We start from the raw sequence: 15,253 nt of genomic DNA, 5'->3' as shown, positions 1-15,253 counted from the left end.
TTTATAGATACATGAGACCAAATTCTCTGGAACATTACTAATTGCTGTCATCATGGGTCAAGTGAAGCGGTGCCCCATGTGGCGAACACGTGCACTGCACGTGAAAACACCTAATTGAAAACATATGGGGAGACTCAAACACAAATATCACTGTCAACCTTCAACACAAAGTAGGAGGTTCCAATCCCCCTGGGCTCCCCCTGAGTGTATCCACTCAGTACAGTACCATGCTTTGGATAAAATCCTCCACCCAAAGGAATATATGTATTTATTTATTCATAAATATCTATGTGTGGAATCACATCAGTGCTCAGGAAGGGGGGGTACTTCTCCTCAGAGGTCTGCTACAGGGACAGGAGAGGGGACAAGAGGAGAGGAGATGAGAGTAGAGGAGAGGAGAGGAGAGGAGAAGAGGAGAGGAGAGGAGAGGAGAGGAGAGGAGAGGAGAGGGAGGAGAGCAGAGGAGAGGAGAGGAGAGGAGGACTCACCATGCGGTGTGATAGAGGGAGAGGAGAGGAGAGGAGAGGAGAGGAGGAGAGGAGAGGAGAGGAGAGGAGGAGAGGAGAGGAGAGGAGAGGAGGAGAGGAGAGGAGGAGAGGAGAGGAGAGGAGAGGACTCACCATGAGGTCTCCTTCTCCTCATGGGTCTGATACAGGGAGAGGAGAGGAGAGGAGAGGAGAGGAGGAGAGGAGAGGAGAGGAGAGGAGGACTCACCATACGGTGTGATAGAGGGAGAGGAGACGACTCATCACTCAGTGCTGATGACATCATCTGAGCCCACACACAGCCTCAAGCCACAAACCTCATGCAATCACGGTCCTCTTCCTCTTCATCTACAACTATTTATCCCCGTCTTCTCTCTCCCTCTCCCTTTCTCCCCCTCTGTACACTCTCTACCTCTTACATCTCTCTGCATCTCACTATCTATCTACCAATCCCCCTCTCTCCACCTCTCACAACCCGCTTCTTCTCCATCCCTCTCCCTCCCTCTCCCTCCTTCTCCCTCCCTCTCCCTCCCTCTCCCTCCTTCTCCCTCCTTCTCCCTCCCTCTCCCTCCCTCTCCCTCCCTCTCCCTCCCTCTTCCTACCTCTCTCTACCTCTCACATCTCTCTCTGCATCTCTCTTCATTCCTCTTTCTGTATCTCTTCCAGGTATCTCTCTCTCCTCCTTCCCTCCCTCTCTTCCCCTCCCTGTCAACCAGTCTGGACACACAAGGTCAGAGTCGATTCTCCAGAGCTGCACAGAGAGCAGCAGCTGCCATATGACAGAATCATTTTGTCCTCAAGGTCATGAATAAATACAAACACACACACATGCAAACAGATCGACACGCATACAAACTTATACTTACGTGTGCAAACAGACAGACACACAAAAATAAACAAACACATACATACAAACATACCACAAGTAAATGCATGCATGTGAATGCACACACACACACACACACACACACACACACACACACACTCTATGTGTGAGTGTCAGTCACGACAATTAACTTCTCCATCTGCCCGCAGAGGGCAGAAGAAAAGGAAGGAAAAAAACACAAAATGTTTTTCTGTGGCTCCTGGTGAACTCATCTATTGAAAGCCGCCTGTCAAAGAGAGCCGGCTATTTTCTGGTGACCGTTGTCACGAGAAGCGTACAGATAGAGAGAGGCGCGTCGGAGAGAGAAGCACGTAGCAGAGAGAGAGGCACACAGGACAGAGAGGTTCAGAGCCGGCTCCTGGGAGTGGTGAAGTGCTGTCGCGGCAGGGTCAAGATAACCCATGGTCCTGCCGTAACAATCACAAAGTAATTTTAGCCAAATTATTCCCCGGCTGCTGACAGGAATAGCAGATGTGCTGACGGGCGGACACGCGGCGTTGATGGGAACGTGCACGCTCCTGATAGGGCTTCCTTAAAAAGCCGCAGTATTGACTTCATTTACTGTGGAAACCCGGCTCAGCAGAATCCTGCTGGCAGAGAGAATCAGGGACAGACCTCTGTGACACACGTGCATGTGCGCACACACACGGCATGCGCACACATGCAAATGCATACACGCTTTCAAAGCCATGTGCCGACGCACACAAATACCCATATACACACACGTGCAAACACACACACACACACACCCACACACGCACACCATTCCATGTGCTTGCACACACAAGCATTCGTGTCCATGCACACATTCAAATGCACACACAAATCAGTGTATCCCCCCCCCAGACACACACACACACAGTACCCCCCCTCCCTACACACACACACACACATGCACACACATGCACGTGCAGACCTTGCTAGTTTTCAGCACAGGAAAGCCCACAGGAATGAAGGAGGTGTGCCCCCTGGTGGTAGAGGTGCTCTAGCACACATCCTAGAGGCCCAGACAGAGTCGCCCTCACATAACAGACCCCCCCCCCCCCCCCCAGGTCATGGAACACAGTCCGCTATGCAACCCTCTCACCCCCAGAGAGTACTGAACCCTGTAGAGGCCAAGGATGTACATAACGTACATTTATGGTTCTTTTCAAAGAAATTAAACTCCAACCAAGGACGTGGGTTGAAAACAGAGCTTTGTATAATTAAGTAATCTATAATAGCAAAAAGCAATCATCATATGCGTTTGTGAAATAATTGCAAGAGGTTTGAAATTATTCCATTTTAAGCACAATATGGACTAAGATCATATTAAAATATTCACAACAAAGTGATGAAAGTAATCTAGGATGACCAGGCATAGCTATATATGAGTTCAGTGAACGTATAGAGCATATATTTTCTGTGATATGTTTTACAGAGCAGCATACATAACTTGTTTAAGGGAAGCAATGTCTCAGTTTAAGGATGTGAGAAAGCAGAAGTGCTACTTACCGACTTGAGTCTCCCGGGGGCTGATCTGTTTCATTGAAAACACAAGAATAAAGAGAACAAAACGTGTTACACACAGAAACATCATCCACTGGCACACTCAAACTCATCCAAAATCAACGAAACATACACTTCAAATGATCTGATTCAATTATGTCACTGTTGAGAACGATGGTAATCAATAGTTACTTAATAGCTGCTACAAAATACTTACTTATTCCATCGTTTTAGTCAAAGTAGAATTATATGGGAAATTCCTATTTTTTCGTTCATTAATTTCCATCTTTAGGTCTATTTAAGCTCGATCGCTCTATCAAGCAAGTCCAACACTACTGCTGCATGCTAATGTCCTCCTCTGTTGAAGTAGCCTGAATCCTCTTCCTCTCCCCCCCGCCCTCTCCGTCTCTCCCTCCCTTTCCAAACGGTTGTGTAACACAGCCGACCCCCCTCCACCCCTCCCCACTCAACGCCGTGCTCAGAGCGTGACCCCACACAGAACTACCGCAGAACACTTTAATTGCACCCCTGGTTGCTTCCATTTCATCCAACAGGAGTTCTTAAGAGATATTAATTCCCTATTAAAGTAGCGACGAGGGGGGGGGGTCTAATTACCGCCCTCTGGGGCTGCATTAGTCAGGTAGTCGATATATCCTGCTTAAACCCACACATCTTTAACCAATTAACAATAAAGTTTACTCTTACCGACTCTGCGCTCGGCCGCCTCAGGGCATACTGAAAGAAAATAAATCCTATTGAGCAACACTCAAACTGCGGGCAAAACCACCGCCATATGCAGAGCGCGTTGCCACGGCGACATAGGGAAGTGATACAGCTCTGTGCCAAGGACAAACATTTACACGTTAAACACCGCGGGCTACCCTTCATCGACTGAACAAAGGCTGCCAGTGGAGCTATTTGCTCACAATGCAATAGTGTGACTGTAACTCGTGACCTTTCATATATTTCCTTGATGCAGCGAGTCCCCCGTACCTGTGCTGGTGAGGGGGGGGGCGTCCGAGGAGGAGTTCCCCTCCTGGCCAGCGGGGGGAGACAACGGCGCCATGGACACAGGCTGCTGGGAGCGAGGCTCAGCGCTGCCTTTGGTTGGGGCCTCGCACTGCGTTTCACACTTGACCTTTTCCGTCGTCAAGTCGGCGGTCTCAGTTGTCGAGGGGGGGGGCTTTACGACCGCGTCTTCCGGAACACTCTCGTCGGCGCTGTCGTCAAACTCAAACGGCTCTCCTTGCTCTTCGTCGTCCTCCTCCTCCTCGTCCTCCTTCTGGGGGGGGCGGGGCTCCACGGTGGACATCATCCCTGGAGAAGAAAGAACCAATGAGATTCATTATCATCCAAGAGGGATGAAAAGAACTCGTTATTTATCCAAAGGGACTTGTTCCTTTTAGATGAATTTAATTAAGGGGCAGTAAAGGGTAGCTGGTGGGAGTTGGGTTTGAGCCCAGAACCTTTTGGCTGGGACTCAAACACCCTTACCCACTAGACTACCCTACACTACTCCCTCTGGTTTGGTGAGGGAGCGGGGCAGGACGTTGGGTTCGGATATAAACATCATTCAAACATTCAGGTGAATTAGGAGCTAGTGAGAGTTCATTTTCCTCCTTGTGATTTAACTGATGGCGTGGGCTTGATGGAAAAAGAAGGTGAACGCCACGGTGGTGGCTCTTCTGGTCAGGAAAAACAGATCAAATCTCTGTTTACAAAACATCACCCAGTCACACACACAGTCACACTGTCGTTAAGTATAAGATCTGTGTTGTACTGCATCGTAAAAGAGCACAGCAATTGGGTTGGTCCAAAAGAACCAGCCTACATAAGAACCAGCCTACAAAAAAACAAGCAAGCCTGTAAGCCTAACACAATCCTAGCATATAAGGACAGCTACAACACGGCGAACAGACTCGTTGCTAGCGCCCTTGCCTTAGTTATGGCAGGAGTGTTGTTATGCCTGATTTGTGGTGTGGAGGGACAACGGAGCACTGTCTGGGACACAGGGAGAACATGCACACTCCACACAGAAAGGGGAGGGCTGGAAAGGCCTTCCAGGAGCCTTGAACCCAGGACCTAGCCTTGAACCCCGGACCTTATGTTGTGAGGCCGTGGTGCTAACTACTGGGCCCCACTGTACAAAAAGAGATCGATGTGAATCACACACAAGACATTTTGAATGACAACAAGATGTGATATACATCAAAGTCAAAGTCAAAGTCAGCTTTATTGTCATTTACCAAATATAAACAAGGCAAATGTAGAAATGGGAATTGCGTTTGTCTCTGACCCACGGTGCAATAAGTACAAAAGATACAATTTGTTAAAATGAATAAAATAATATTTACAATAAGCAAATTCTAAATAGTGCAATAATTCTGAATAGTGCAAGGTAGGCAAAATATCAGCCCCTCCCACTTTCAGAGAGCGAGAGAGAGCGCGAGAGAGAGAGCGAGAGAGAGAGAGAGCGCGAGAGAGAGAGAGCGAGAGCGCGAGAGAGAGAGAGAGCGAGAGAGCGATGGTGAGCCCGGGACCATGCTGGCTCACAACAGAAAGACATATGGCTTTAAGTGAGACGGTTAGCCTGAGCCTGGGCAGGCTTTGCGGCAGATTAATGAAGATGTATACACTCGTTTAATCTGATGGGAACATGTGCTGCAACATCAGAGGCCTCAATTATCTCCTTAACGTTTCATCGCTCAATATTCTCCAACGTTTCATCGAGAAAAATAAGTGCAGTCGGCGGGTGATCACAGCTGATCGAGCAGTCGGTAACGAGCCGCGCTTTGTCTGTCTCGGCACAATTAAAGAGACGCGCTGCCACGAAAGGGCAGGGAAGTGTTTGACGTCGCCCACGCCTCGAAAACAAAGTGACGTAATGTCAATAGTTGTTAAACAAGACCTTTATTATTTGATGGCATTATTCCCGTACATGCAGCAGATGTTCTACCTCGTTCTGTTGGGGTTGATTGTTGACTAGACTTGACTTTACCACTCTTATTGCTTTCAGGCTGTGTACTGACCGGCACCCCAGAAAACCTGAAGCAAACCTATAATATTGAACTATGAACTTTTGTCCGAGCACACAATTGGCGTTATGATTATAGGGCTATCCTGGTCAGCCTTTTGACTCTTTTATTGACTTGAACGTGTATGTTGTGGCATGTTGTGGCACTTTATGTACGCACTTATTGTATGTTGTACATCCTTGCACTTAAAAATAGTATTTAGCATTGTGTAGCGTCTTATCCTAGCTATCGCTGTCGTATCCGGGGAATGGGTTAACCTAGTGATAGTTAGTGTTTGGGACTTGGTTACTGTACCGATATAAAGCGATATATTGTTTCTCTTTCTTCTGACACGTGTACTTATTGTGAGTTGTTCATATGTAATATGTTGTCTTCCTTCAGAGTGGCCCCTTAATTGCCCCTTGAGGAAGAAAGTGAACTACTTTGAAACAACACTAAAGGCTTAAGCTCCTACAGAGCGGCCTCCTTCCGCCACTGCACCCTTCAGAGCGAGGAGCAGGGCCCCCCCCGCCCAGACAGAAGCAGCCGCTCCAAACCACCAAGTACAGCATCTGCTTTGCATTTCTATTAGCCGCTCAAACACTTCCGATGCCGGGGCCCTTCCAGGAGGCGGGAGAAAGCGGCTTCATGGAGCAGCGCGCCCTCCCTGCCTCTCCGGCCGGGAGCTCACAGACCTCTCAACTCAAGCCGCCGCTCTTAGCCTTCAGCTGAACACGGGCGTGATGAGGACGTCGGCTGGATCCTCGGAGCCTCATCACCGTGCTGTTTTAGGGCCGCCCTGCGTGGACACAGAGCTCTGGGTGGTGTCAGCAAGCGCTGAGGAGGTGTGAGGGATGGGAACGGGCTTTGGAGACCTTCCAGGGGCCCTAAACAGGGGGCCTCTCAAGGAGAACGGGTGATAATTACCTTTTAGTATTATAGGCCTTTAGCACCTTTACCTTAATGACCTGAGAGTGAGAACACGTCCTTAGGGAGCTGGTAGGGGTAAGCAAGGATGCAACGGGTACCGGGCCTGCAGGTAGTGCGCGGACATTTGGGTGTCAAACCCAATACAAACTGCATGTATATGATGTATGTTATTTTTTGCTCTTCCTACCTGACCATCCATCTACCTACCTGTCTATCCATCTGCCTACCTGTCTATCTACCTGCGCTCCATTTACCTGTCCACTCATTGCCCATGACCCCAGTCTTCCACGAGGCCAGACAGACCCACTGCTAAAGCTAGCATGTGTCCGAGGGAGTAGCCTTAGAGGGAGGCCTGAAGAGGGGTGGGACGGTCACAGTTGGAAACGTTCAAATCCGAGCTCACTCCGTCTGGTTTCTCCAAAGCTGCCCGTAGCTCGAAGCACAGGACAGTTGGGCTTGGACGAGCGGAACAATAATGAAAGAGTCTGCTCCGCAGAGAGGCCTGCCTTTATCTTAATCACCGCACCAGGCCTCTGGGTCACAACTGTAAGATGGGTGTAACCCCCACCCGCCCTGCCTGCTGGTCAGACCGACCCCCCTCTGACGAGTTGACAACAGACCCGTTTCTCCGCCACCACAAACACCCCTATCACACGCCCACCCAGCGGACTACAATCCACAATGCCTGCTCTGTGGCGGGAGAGCCTGGGACCGAATCATGAAGGCATTGTTCCTGCCTTGGTCACAGCGAGCTGGCTGGCCCGTAGGTCCGCAGTCAGGAGGCACATCCCAGTGGAGCCTCCCAGGAAGGCCGTCTGCAAGGAGTAGGGCCTGCCTGGAGGCTGGGTCTAATCTGCCATCAGAGGGCAGCGGGCTGGCTCTGGGCATGGTCTTGATGGGAGGCTACAGCCACCGTGCCAGGCGTAATGGATTGTTATTATATACCACGATAACTAATCTAGACAAACGCTCAGCCCCTGAGTGGACCAATCAGGAGCCATCGCTCAGTGAGCGAGCGGACCGAGTCCTCAGATCCTTCGAGAGACGGATGGTGTCACATCGCTGCGGCCGAGCCAACGCTCGGTCCTGGGAGCGAAGGCTGAGCGAGTCACGTTTAGCGAGGAACTGGAGCTGAGAAGTTACTGTTCAGCCCATGACAGCCATTCAGCAGTGTGTGTCTGTTGGTTTGTTCACGTCTGTGTCTGCCTGTGCGTGAGTGTGTGCGTGTAGATTCTCTTCAGTGTGTGCGTGGTGTTTTACGTGTGCGGGTGCTTACATTAACATCAGTGTGATTATAGTTACCTGAAACTAAACAGGACTTTTAAACTACACCTGGACTCAGAAGCCAGATGTGCTTTAGACATTGAGATGTTTTCTCAGGATAGAGTCGCTCCTAACTCTGTTGGAAATGGTTGCAGCCTGTTAAAACCTGTCCAACGAAAGAGTCAGAGTTATCAAATGTGAAACGAGTTGCAAAGTGAAAGAATCTATGAGTATTTGGGTTCTTGTCTTCTACACGATACAAGATAGGGCAGGATATGAAATATATGCAGTAATTAATATTCCAAAAAGTGTTCATTATATAAGAATAAGGTTTTGTTAGTATATTCTATCTGGGTATAATGATTCACAATAGTTTAAATAAGTTTGAATTAGTAAATACATTAATGGAAACACCTACTAAAAAAGGCAATATAAACAAACCCATAACAAAGAAACCCTGAAGATTAAACTGAAATAAATCTGGGAATACAATAAACCAAGTACCTGATTCAAAACCAAACTGAAGTAACACTGGTGTGTGTGTGTGTGTGCGTGCGTGCGTGCGTGCGTGCGTGCGTGCGTGCGTGCGTGCGTGCGTGCGTGCGTTTCCCCAACAACACCATTCTGCAGTATGCTTACAGCATCCAAAAAACAACCAAACCCCTCTCGGCCCCCTGCACCCCTTGTGGAGGCTGTCTGCGGTGCTTTATGTAGGTCAGGCGCAGGGCGTGGGGTTGGAAGAGTTGGTTTCCTCCCCTATTCTTCACCCATCCCCATTTTCCATTCAGAAAAAGGGCTACTCCAAATCGCCCTTGGGTCTTCTTTGTTTTCTATTTTAGTTTGCTGTTTAATATCCCCGCAAACACACGGAGACAGACAAAAAGATATCAGGACACACACACACACACACACACACAGGCTGAGTGACAGCGATGATGTCACCGTAGAACCAGTTCTGAGGCGTACACACAGACTCATTTCAACACAGCTCCCAGCCATCGCCAAATTACAGCTGTGCAGTCGCACTGATTCTTTTCTGTGTGTCTGTGTGACAAACCAACCTCCACAGCGGCCAGCATCGGTCAGCTAGTGGAGGGAATCCAGAGTTAAACCAAGAGGAAACGTCTTCCTCTCATATTCTGGAATCAACTGCTTCTCCTTGTTTGAGCCTTTTGGCATTGTTCCTTCATCGTCATTGTTTTTTTTAAATCACACTCAATGAGTCCCGTTATATCTTTCGGCCTTCACTACAAGGTGCAGTGAGACCAACTGTGACGAGTGTAAATAAGAAACAACTTCAGTTCAGATGAAACCAGCTCTGGGTGGAGCAGTCATCCTGGCAGCATCACAGCAGAACAGATTATACAGAACGTTAAGGCGCCCAGAGGGAGTCAACCCCGAAGGGTTAGGGTTAGGCTAACTCAACCGCAGACGGGAAGAGACTGAGTCGCACTGAGAAATGATTAAGAGTCAAGATGACTACATACCCCACAATGCAATGCAGTCACCCGTAAGCTTGGTACAGTGTTTAATACCCATATATACCATTTAATAGTCAAGTTTCCAGATCCAATACTTGTAACTTCAGAGTCCTGTTCTGTTCCAAACTGAGAATATATCTGTACTTGATCAAACCCCTGTCTACTGTTGGACGAAGACAAGCTGTTCATTGTTGTGGGGTGAGGTAATAACGGTGGACAAACAGGCCATTTCTCTTTCAACAAAACATCCTACAAGATGTGTCAACAAAGCAGAAACAGCCCATGTGTTTGATGCAGCATTAAGTACAACAGATGTCAATATGATAAAGGATACGCATCCTTTATAACGAAGGCTGGCTTGAAACACTAAACACTAGCTAATGAAAGTCTCAGTGACCGTAACATAAACAAAAGGATCCCACAGATCGAGTCACAGCAAACATCCAATGCTTCACATAGCGAGCAGAGTTTACCCCGGGAGTCTGCTGGATCCCAAGCCGATGTTCTGGCAGCTAATGATTTACAATGGCCTTCGTTTGTCCACAGGCTAACTTTACAGCCATAGGACGCTGGCATCAATAGACAAAGGCAGGGCACAGCAGCTGGCCCTGACTGCAGTTCTCCCACCCCGGTGATCTTTGATGGCATCCCAGCTCAAGGGCCCTCCCATAGCGGAAGGTGGCAAACAAACCCACCTCTTCTGTGACGCTGTCCCAAGGAGCTGGTCGCTGCCGGCAACAACAACCAGCCCAGTAGGTACTGAGGACAGATGGTCCATGGAACTTCCAGGGGAAACTAGAAGTTCACACTTTTACCTTGGAGTTTTGTCGGTCGCACAGACAAATACATTTAGGGGATATTTGCAGACGCTTTTATCCAAAGCGACTTACAACCATTCATTCACACATTCACACACTGACGGTGGAGTCAGCCACGCAGGGCGACGGCCAGCTCGCCGGGAGCAGTCAGGGGCGGGCGTCTCGCTCAGGGTCACGACACTCAGCTAGGAGGAGCCGGGGATCGAACCAGCACCCTTCTGGTGACCAGTCAACCCGCTCTACTTCCTGAGCTACTGCTGCCGCAGACATGGCTCAGTGGCATCAGGAATAGGAAAACTTTGAGTGGAAAATGACAACATAATAACCTTTCCAAATATCTTTATAAACCTGTAATACCTTCAGCGTATGCTGGCTAGGTTGGCCACTAACTGCGGATCACTAGCTAGTACTTGTGCAGTAGTCTGCAGCAACAATAAGATTTAATCTAAAGTAACCTTGCAGAAGCGTGAGATTGTGATATCGCATTACCATGCGAACACGCAACCACAAAGAGGATAACTCAGTCGATATTTCAGCAATGAAAGGTCATGGTGCTCCCGCCTCCCGTCCTTCTGTATTCCTCCACTCCCTCCACTTTTCTGACACACAGAGGGATGCATTACTGAGGCCGGCGTCCGTCTGCCCTCACTGTGCCCTCTGCGTCTGGTCATTTAAGCATGCTCCAGTGCAGCAGCAACGGCTCGCAGCTGGGGATGTTGATGAAGATACCCAGGCAGCGGTCGCATCTGTCCAGGTCAGGGGAGCGGCCGCAGGGCCCCAGAACCCCTCGACCATCTGTGTTCACAGCCAGGCCAAGGTGACCCCTCGATCAGGGCCGTGGTGACACCACAGGGTACAGCGGCGGGGAACCGAGCGGCAGGGGACGCAGTGTCACGTAGAGGAAGCCCGTGCAAACAAATACCTTCAAGTTTAAATTGTATTTCACAAAGATGTTAGGCACATATGTGCAATAGGAAAGAATATATATGTTCAATAGAGAAAGAAAACTCTACCAAGAAAACTCTTAGTTGAGTTTCCAGAAATAGAAACTGCATTTCCCATGACCCCCTTGGACTCTTGTTGTCAGGGGCGACAGAGAATCTCTGGAGATGTGTGGGTTTATTTTGAAAAGAAAACGACAGTTACAGTAATTGCGGCTAGGTTGTTGGACTCCTCCGATCCGAGATATGGAATACGGCAGTGTTGTTTGATTCAACAGACAGATATAGTGAAAGCTCTGGGACTAGCTTCCAACTGTAACCCAGGGCGACAGACCATTTAGTCGTCCTGTCTGCTGTGTTTTACTCTGTTATGTATTTCTCAAATTACAGCCCTGTAACCTTTGCCATCACCTAGTCTTACGCCTCAGTTTTACAGGCCACTAAAACCTGCATTCTGTACCGTCAGTGTGTCCACTAGAGATCATTACCAGCCTGGGTATCGCCACCAAACCAGACAGCCTCAACAATTATGAACCTAGACATCTCAACAGGATGTTTGTCATTCCTCACATGGGGAAATGGGCCTGTATTAAATATGATCAAACTTGGATAGTTTGGTAACAAGTCATTTTTAAAGCATAAAGACATTGTTAATATTTTACGTTATCCTTTGAGACAGTGAACGTGCACTTTATAACACACTCTTTGAACACAAAATCAAAGTCATGCTGTATACACAACCAGTCCCCTGAGACTTACAGCACAGACTCTTTCATTCGGGAGACAGATTCCCTGAAGCACACAAGCAACTGTCAAGAGTGCATTGACGTGACGCACACACACACACACACACACACACACACACACACACACACACACACACACACACTAAACAAATCCTTATACATCAACTGAGGAACACACAACAGTATTGTCAGCAAGTATTCCCTCTGAACTCCACCCCAGCCAGTCGATGGACATTCCCCTCTGACTGCAGCATGTAGCTGTGTGTAAGTACAGCTCCTCCAGGACCCAGCCGTGCTGGAGATGAGACTCGTATATCATGACTCACTTTAAATTTGACCTAAAAAAGCCAAGCTGCTGTTGCTGCTGCATGTTTGTGCATGTGCACCACTGCAGGAAGAATGTGTGCGTCTAAAGTGCAGACGCACACTGTAGACGCGTATTCACACACCACCCATTTTTGTTGACACACAAAAAGTTCGATGTAGACACTCACACATCGAACTTCATGGGTGTCAAAATAAACGGGTGGTGGGTTTTTTCAATTGATAGTGGGGTCTTTGTGAGCAGGGGCTGCGCAGCTTTGAGCCAGGACATGCATGGGGTGCTAATGCCTACTGACCGCTCCGAACCGAGCCTCACAAAAGTTAAGAGGGAGAAAAAGAAATCGCCACACAATGCGTTCTAAAGTTTCTTTCAAATGAAGCTCTGGGACATCCGGCGAGTATTGGGGGGCGGGGGGGGGGGGGGGAGTCCCCTGGGCCAAAATGTAAATAAGATGATCTGGGGTCCCCTGGCTCCCTCGCGGTTACCCCCTCCCCTCCGACTGCAGCCCACCCCATGTCCATTCTCTCTGCTATAGGGATGAGACAGCATGAAACCCTACCCGGGAGGAGCTATTGTTACTCCAGGAAGGGACCGTCATGACTGAGCGGCGGCGGCGGCGGCGGACGGGGCCGTGTCTTCCCAGGGCGGAGTGTGTACAGTCGGTCATAAATATAGCCTGTCCCCGGTGCTCCTTCATCCTTCCTGCTGTCCGTCTCACGAACCGCCGCTATCATAACAACGCCTCACGTCCAGGCCCCGGTTAAACCGTGCATGATGGTGTGTGTATATGTGCGGCTGGGTGTGGGTGTGTGTGTTGAAGCGAGAGGCCACCCTGGCATCAGCTTCTCCCTCTCCCCCCTAGCTCTCCTCTCCCCATCCTCGCTCAGCCTCGGGAGGATGTCGCAATCAGATGGGACAGAGGGACGAATACAAAGCGGACTCACCCCTCGGTAGTCCGGTTACCGCCGTCTTTAGCACGCTAGCCCCGCTGGACATGCAGAGGAGGAGAGAGCGCGAGAGGAGGGGGAGACAGAACAGAGAGAGGAGGGGGGGTACCGGAAGAGGGGAAAGTCCTATGGGCGATAAAACAATACGCGCCTCTCACCTCCTTGTGATTTGCGGGTAATTCCTTCAGGTTCGGCCACTACTCCAGCTCGCGGGTCTCCGTATCCCGGCGCGTTCACCATATAAACCTCCCGGTGTGAGTCACGCGGCCGTGTCTCGCGGACCCATCCCTGGTCTCTCTCTCTCTCCCGCGCGAGGGCAGCAAGTGGCACGAGCCCGAGTGGAATCCTCCTGCCTCGCGCACTATTTACTTTCCCACAACTTCTCCCTCGCGCCTCCGAGTGCACTGGCTGCCCTAGATGAGTTAACACCCCTTTGCATTGTCAGTCTCTCCCTCCCTCCCTCTCTCTCCCCCTCTCCCTTGTTCTCAACCCCTCCGTTTCTCTTTAGGTGGGTCGTCCCCCCCTCTCCCTTCGTCGTCTTTCTGTCTGTTCGTGGCCTCACGCCCTCTCCCCCATTCTCAGACCCATCGCGGCTCCCAGACAGCAGCAGCAGCAGCGACACAAAGAGACGAAGGGTTCTCAGACACAGCTGGCCAATCACTGAGAGCCGGAGTACACCGGGTGGCCAATGGGAAGCGTTGGGCCGGTTTTTGCACCAATCACAACAGACTATTTAGACAAATAGGCTGGACTAAAGGTATTAGGGAATAACTGATGCCCACAGTGGGTCTGAAGAGGTTGAAGTTTACCGTTGGTGACCGTTTTGGGCATTTAATTGTTTCTGCTGAAGGTTGAAAGAGCGGTTGCTGATTTGATTTATGGGCACACACACGAGCACACGACCCTGGGACGTTTCAATCGCTGTGATTGTAAACCTATCGTCATCTGATAACAAACACAGAGCGCATGTTTGTCTCATTTACTTTTGACCCAAAGTAGGTCAATCTAATAGGTTTATATTCATTTATAAGGGTTAAATCTGGTTCCATCAAGTGTGCGGTCCTCCTCAAAGCTATAGCACGGGCTTATCTGGTCAGGTCAGACTGCGCGCATTAAATCCAAAGTCAACTAATTAGATTAATTAACACGCTGTTCAAGTTAAAATTCGTGTCACTACAGCAAGAGCCTTCCCGCCATGCACTGCCGTCTTCGATTACGTCACACCAATGTTGCTGTTGTCAAGAAGATTTATTAAAACACATTAAACAAATACACAGAATACAAATTAAAAGATGACAACTCCACTTTTTCATTCAATTTGCTATACAGCACAAATACCAGTAAACAGCACCGTGTGACACTGCTTTAGAGTCGGTCGTCTGTAAATTGTAACCACAAAGTGGGACCACCTGCTCTGCCAAAGTGAACCATTTTATACAAGCGCGTCACATGCTGCGCGTTTGGCTGCACCGAAGGGCCCGCACCAGGCTCGAGGCTCGTCTTCTCTCGACGCCTTGTTTATAAGCATGTACATAACTCATTAACATATTTATAGTAGTATTAAACCGAAGCCATCTTTATTTTCCTAAGAGACGGTACATTCATACTGACTTCAGTTTGATTGCATTTGACTCGAGCGCGGTTTGCGTGTGTGCGTGTGCGTTTGCGTGTGCGTGTGCGTGTGTGTGCGTGTTTGATTGAGTGTGTGTGTGTGTGTGTGTGTGTGTGTGTTTTTGCGTTTAAGTTTTTCCACGTAAGCACAAGGTCATCTTCTGAGGGGCAACGGACAAGGATCTGATTGATGGGCACGTTTCCATGGCAACAGGACCCCTGCAAACACCCAGCGTGCTGAGCTCTCCCTATTCGCTGAGGTGAGATGATGCCGTTGCAGAAAAAATCTCTGAAATATTTACATGTCTCTTGCTGTCA

At 49.2% G+C, this 15,253-nt stretch overlaps 1 protein-coding gene across 2 annotated transcripts in view; it reads right to left on the bottom strand.

The window, feature by feature from the left end:
- Positions 1-13,746, bottom strand: part of arhgef10la (Rho guanine nucleotide exchange factor (GEF) 10-like a) — a gene marked incomplete at its 3' end in the record, with an annotated part of 127,037 nt that extends 113,291 nt beyond the window's left edge. For both annotated transcript variants that reach the window (XM_079748439.1, XM_079748440.1), the window contains exons 1-3: positions 13,483-13,746; positions 3,853-4,176; positions 2,866-2,890 (exon numbers count right to left, since the gene is read on the bottom strand). In XM_079748439.1, coding sequence (XP_079604565.1) covers positions 2,866-2,890; positions 3,853-4,176; positions 13,483-13,564 — 431 coding nt within the window. In that variant the 5' untranslated portion in view covers positions 13,565-13,746. The remainder of the gene's footprint in view (positions 1-2,865; positions 2,891-3,852; positions 4,177-13,482) is intronic.
- Between the last annotated feature and the right edge of the window lie 1,507 nt (positions 13,747-15,253).

The sequence above is a fragment of the Pollachius pollachius genome (assembly GCF_949987615.1).
Source record: "Pollachius pollachius genome assembly, chromosome: 12".
NCBI lineage: Eukaryota > Metazoa > Chordata > Actinopteri > Gadiformes > Gadidae > Pollachius > Pollachius pollachius.
The sequence above is the reverse complement of the archived record's forward strand: the minus strand, read 5'-3'. Positions and strand labels throughout refer to the sequence as shown.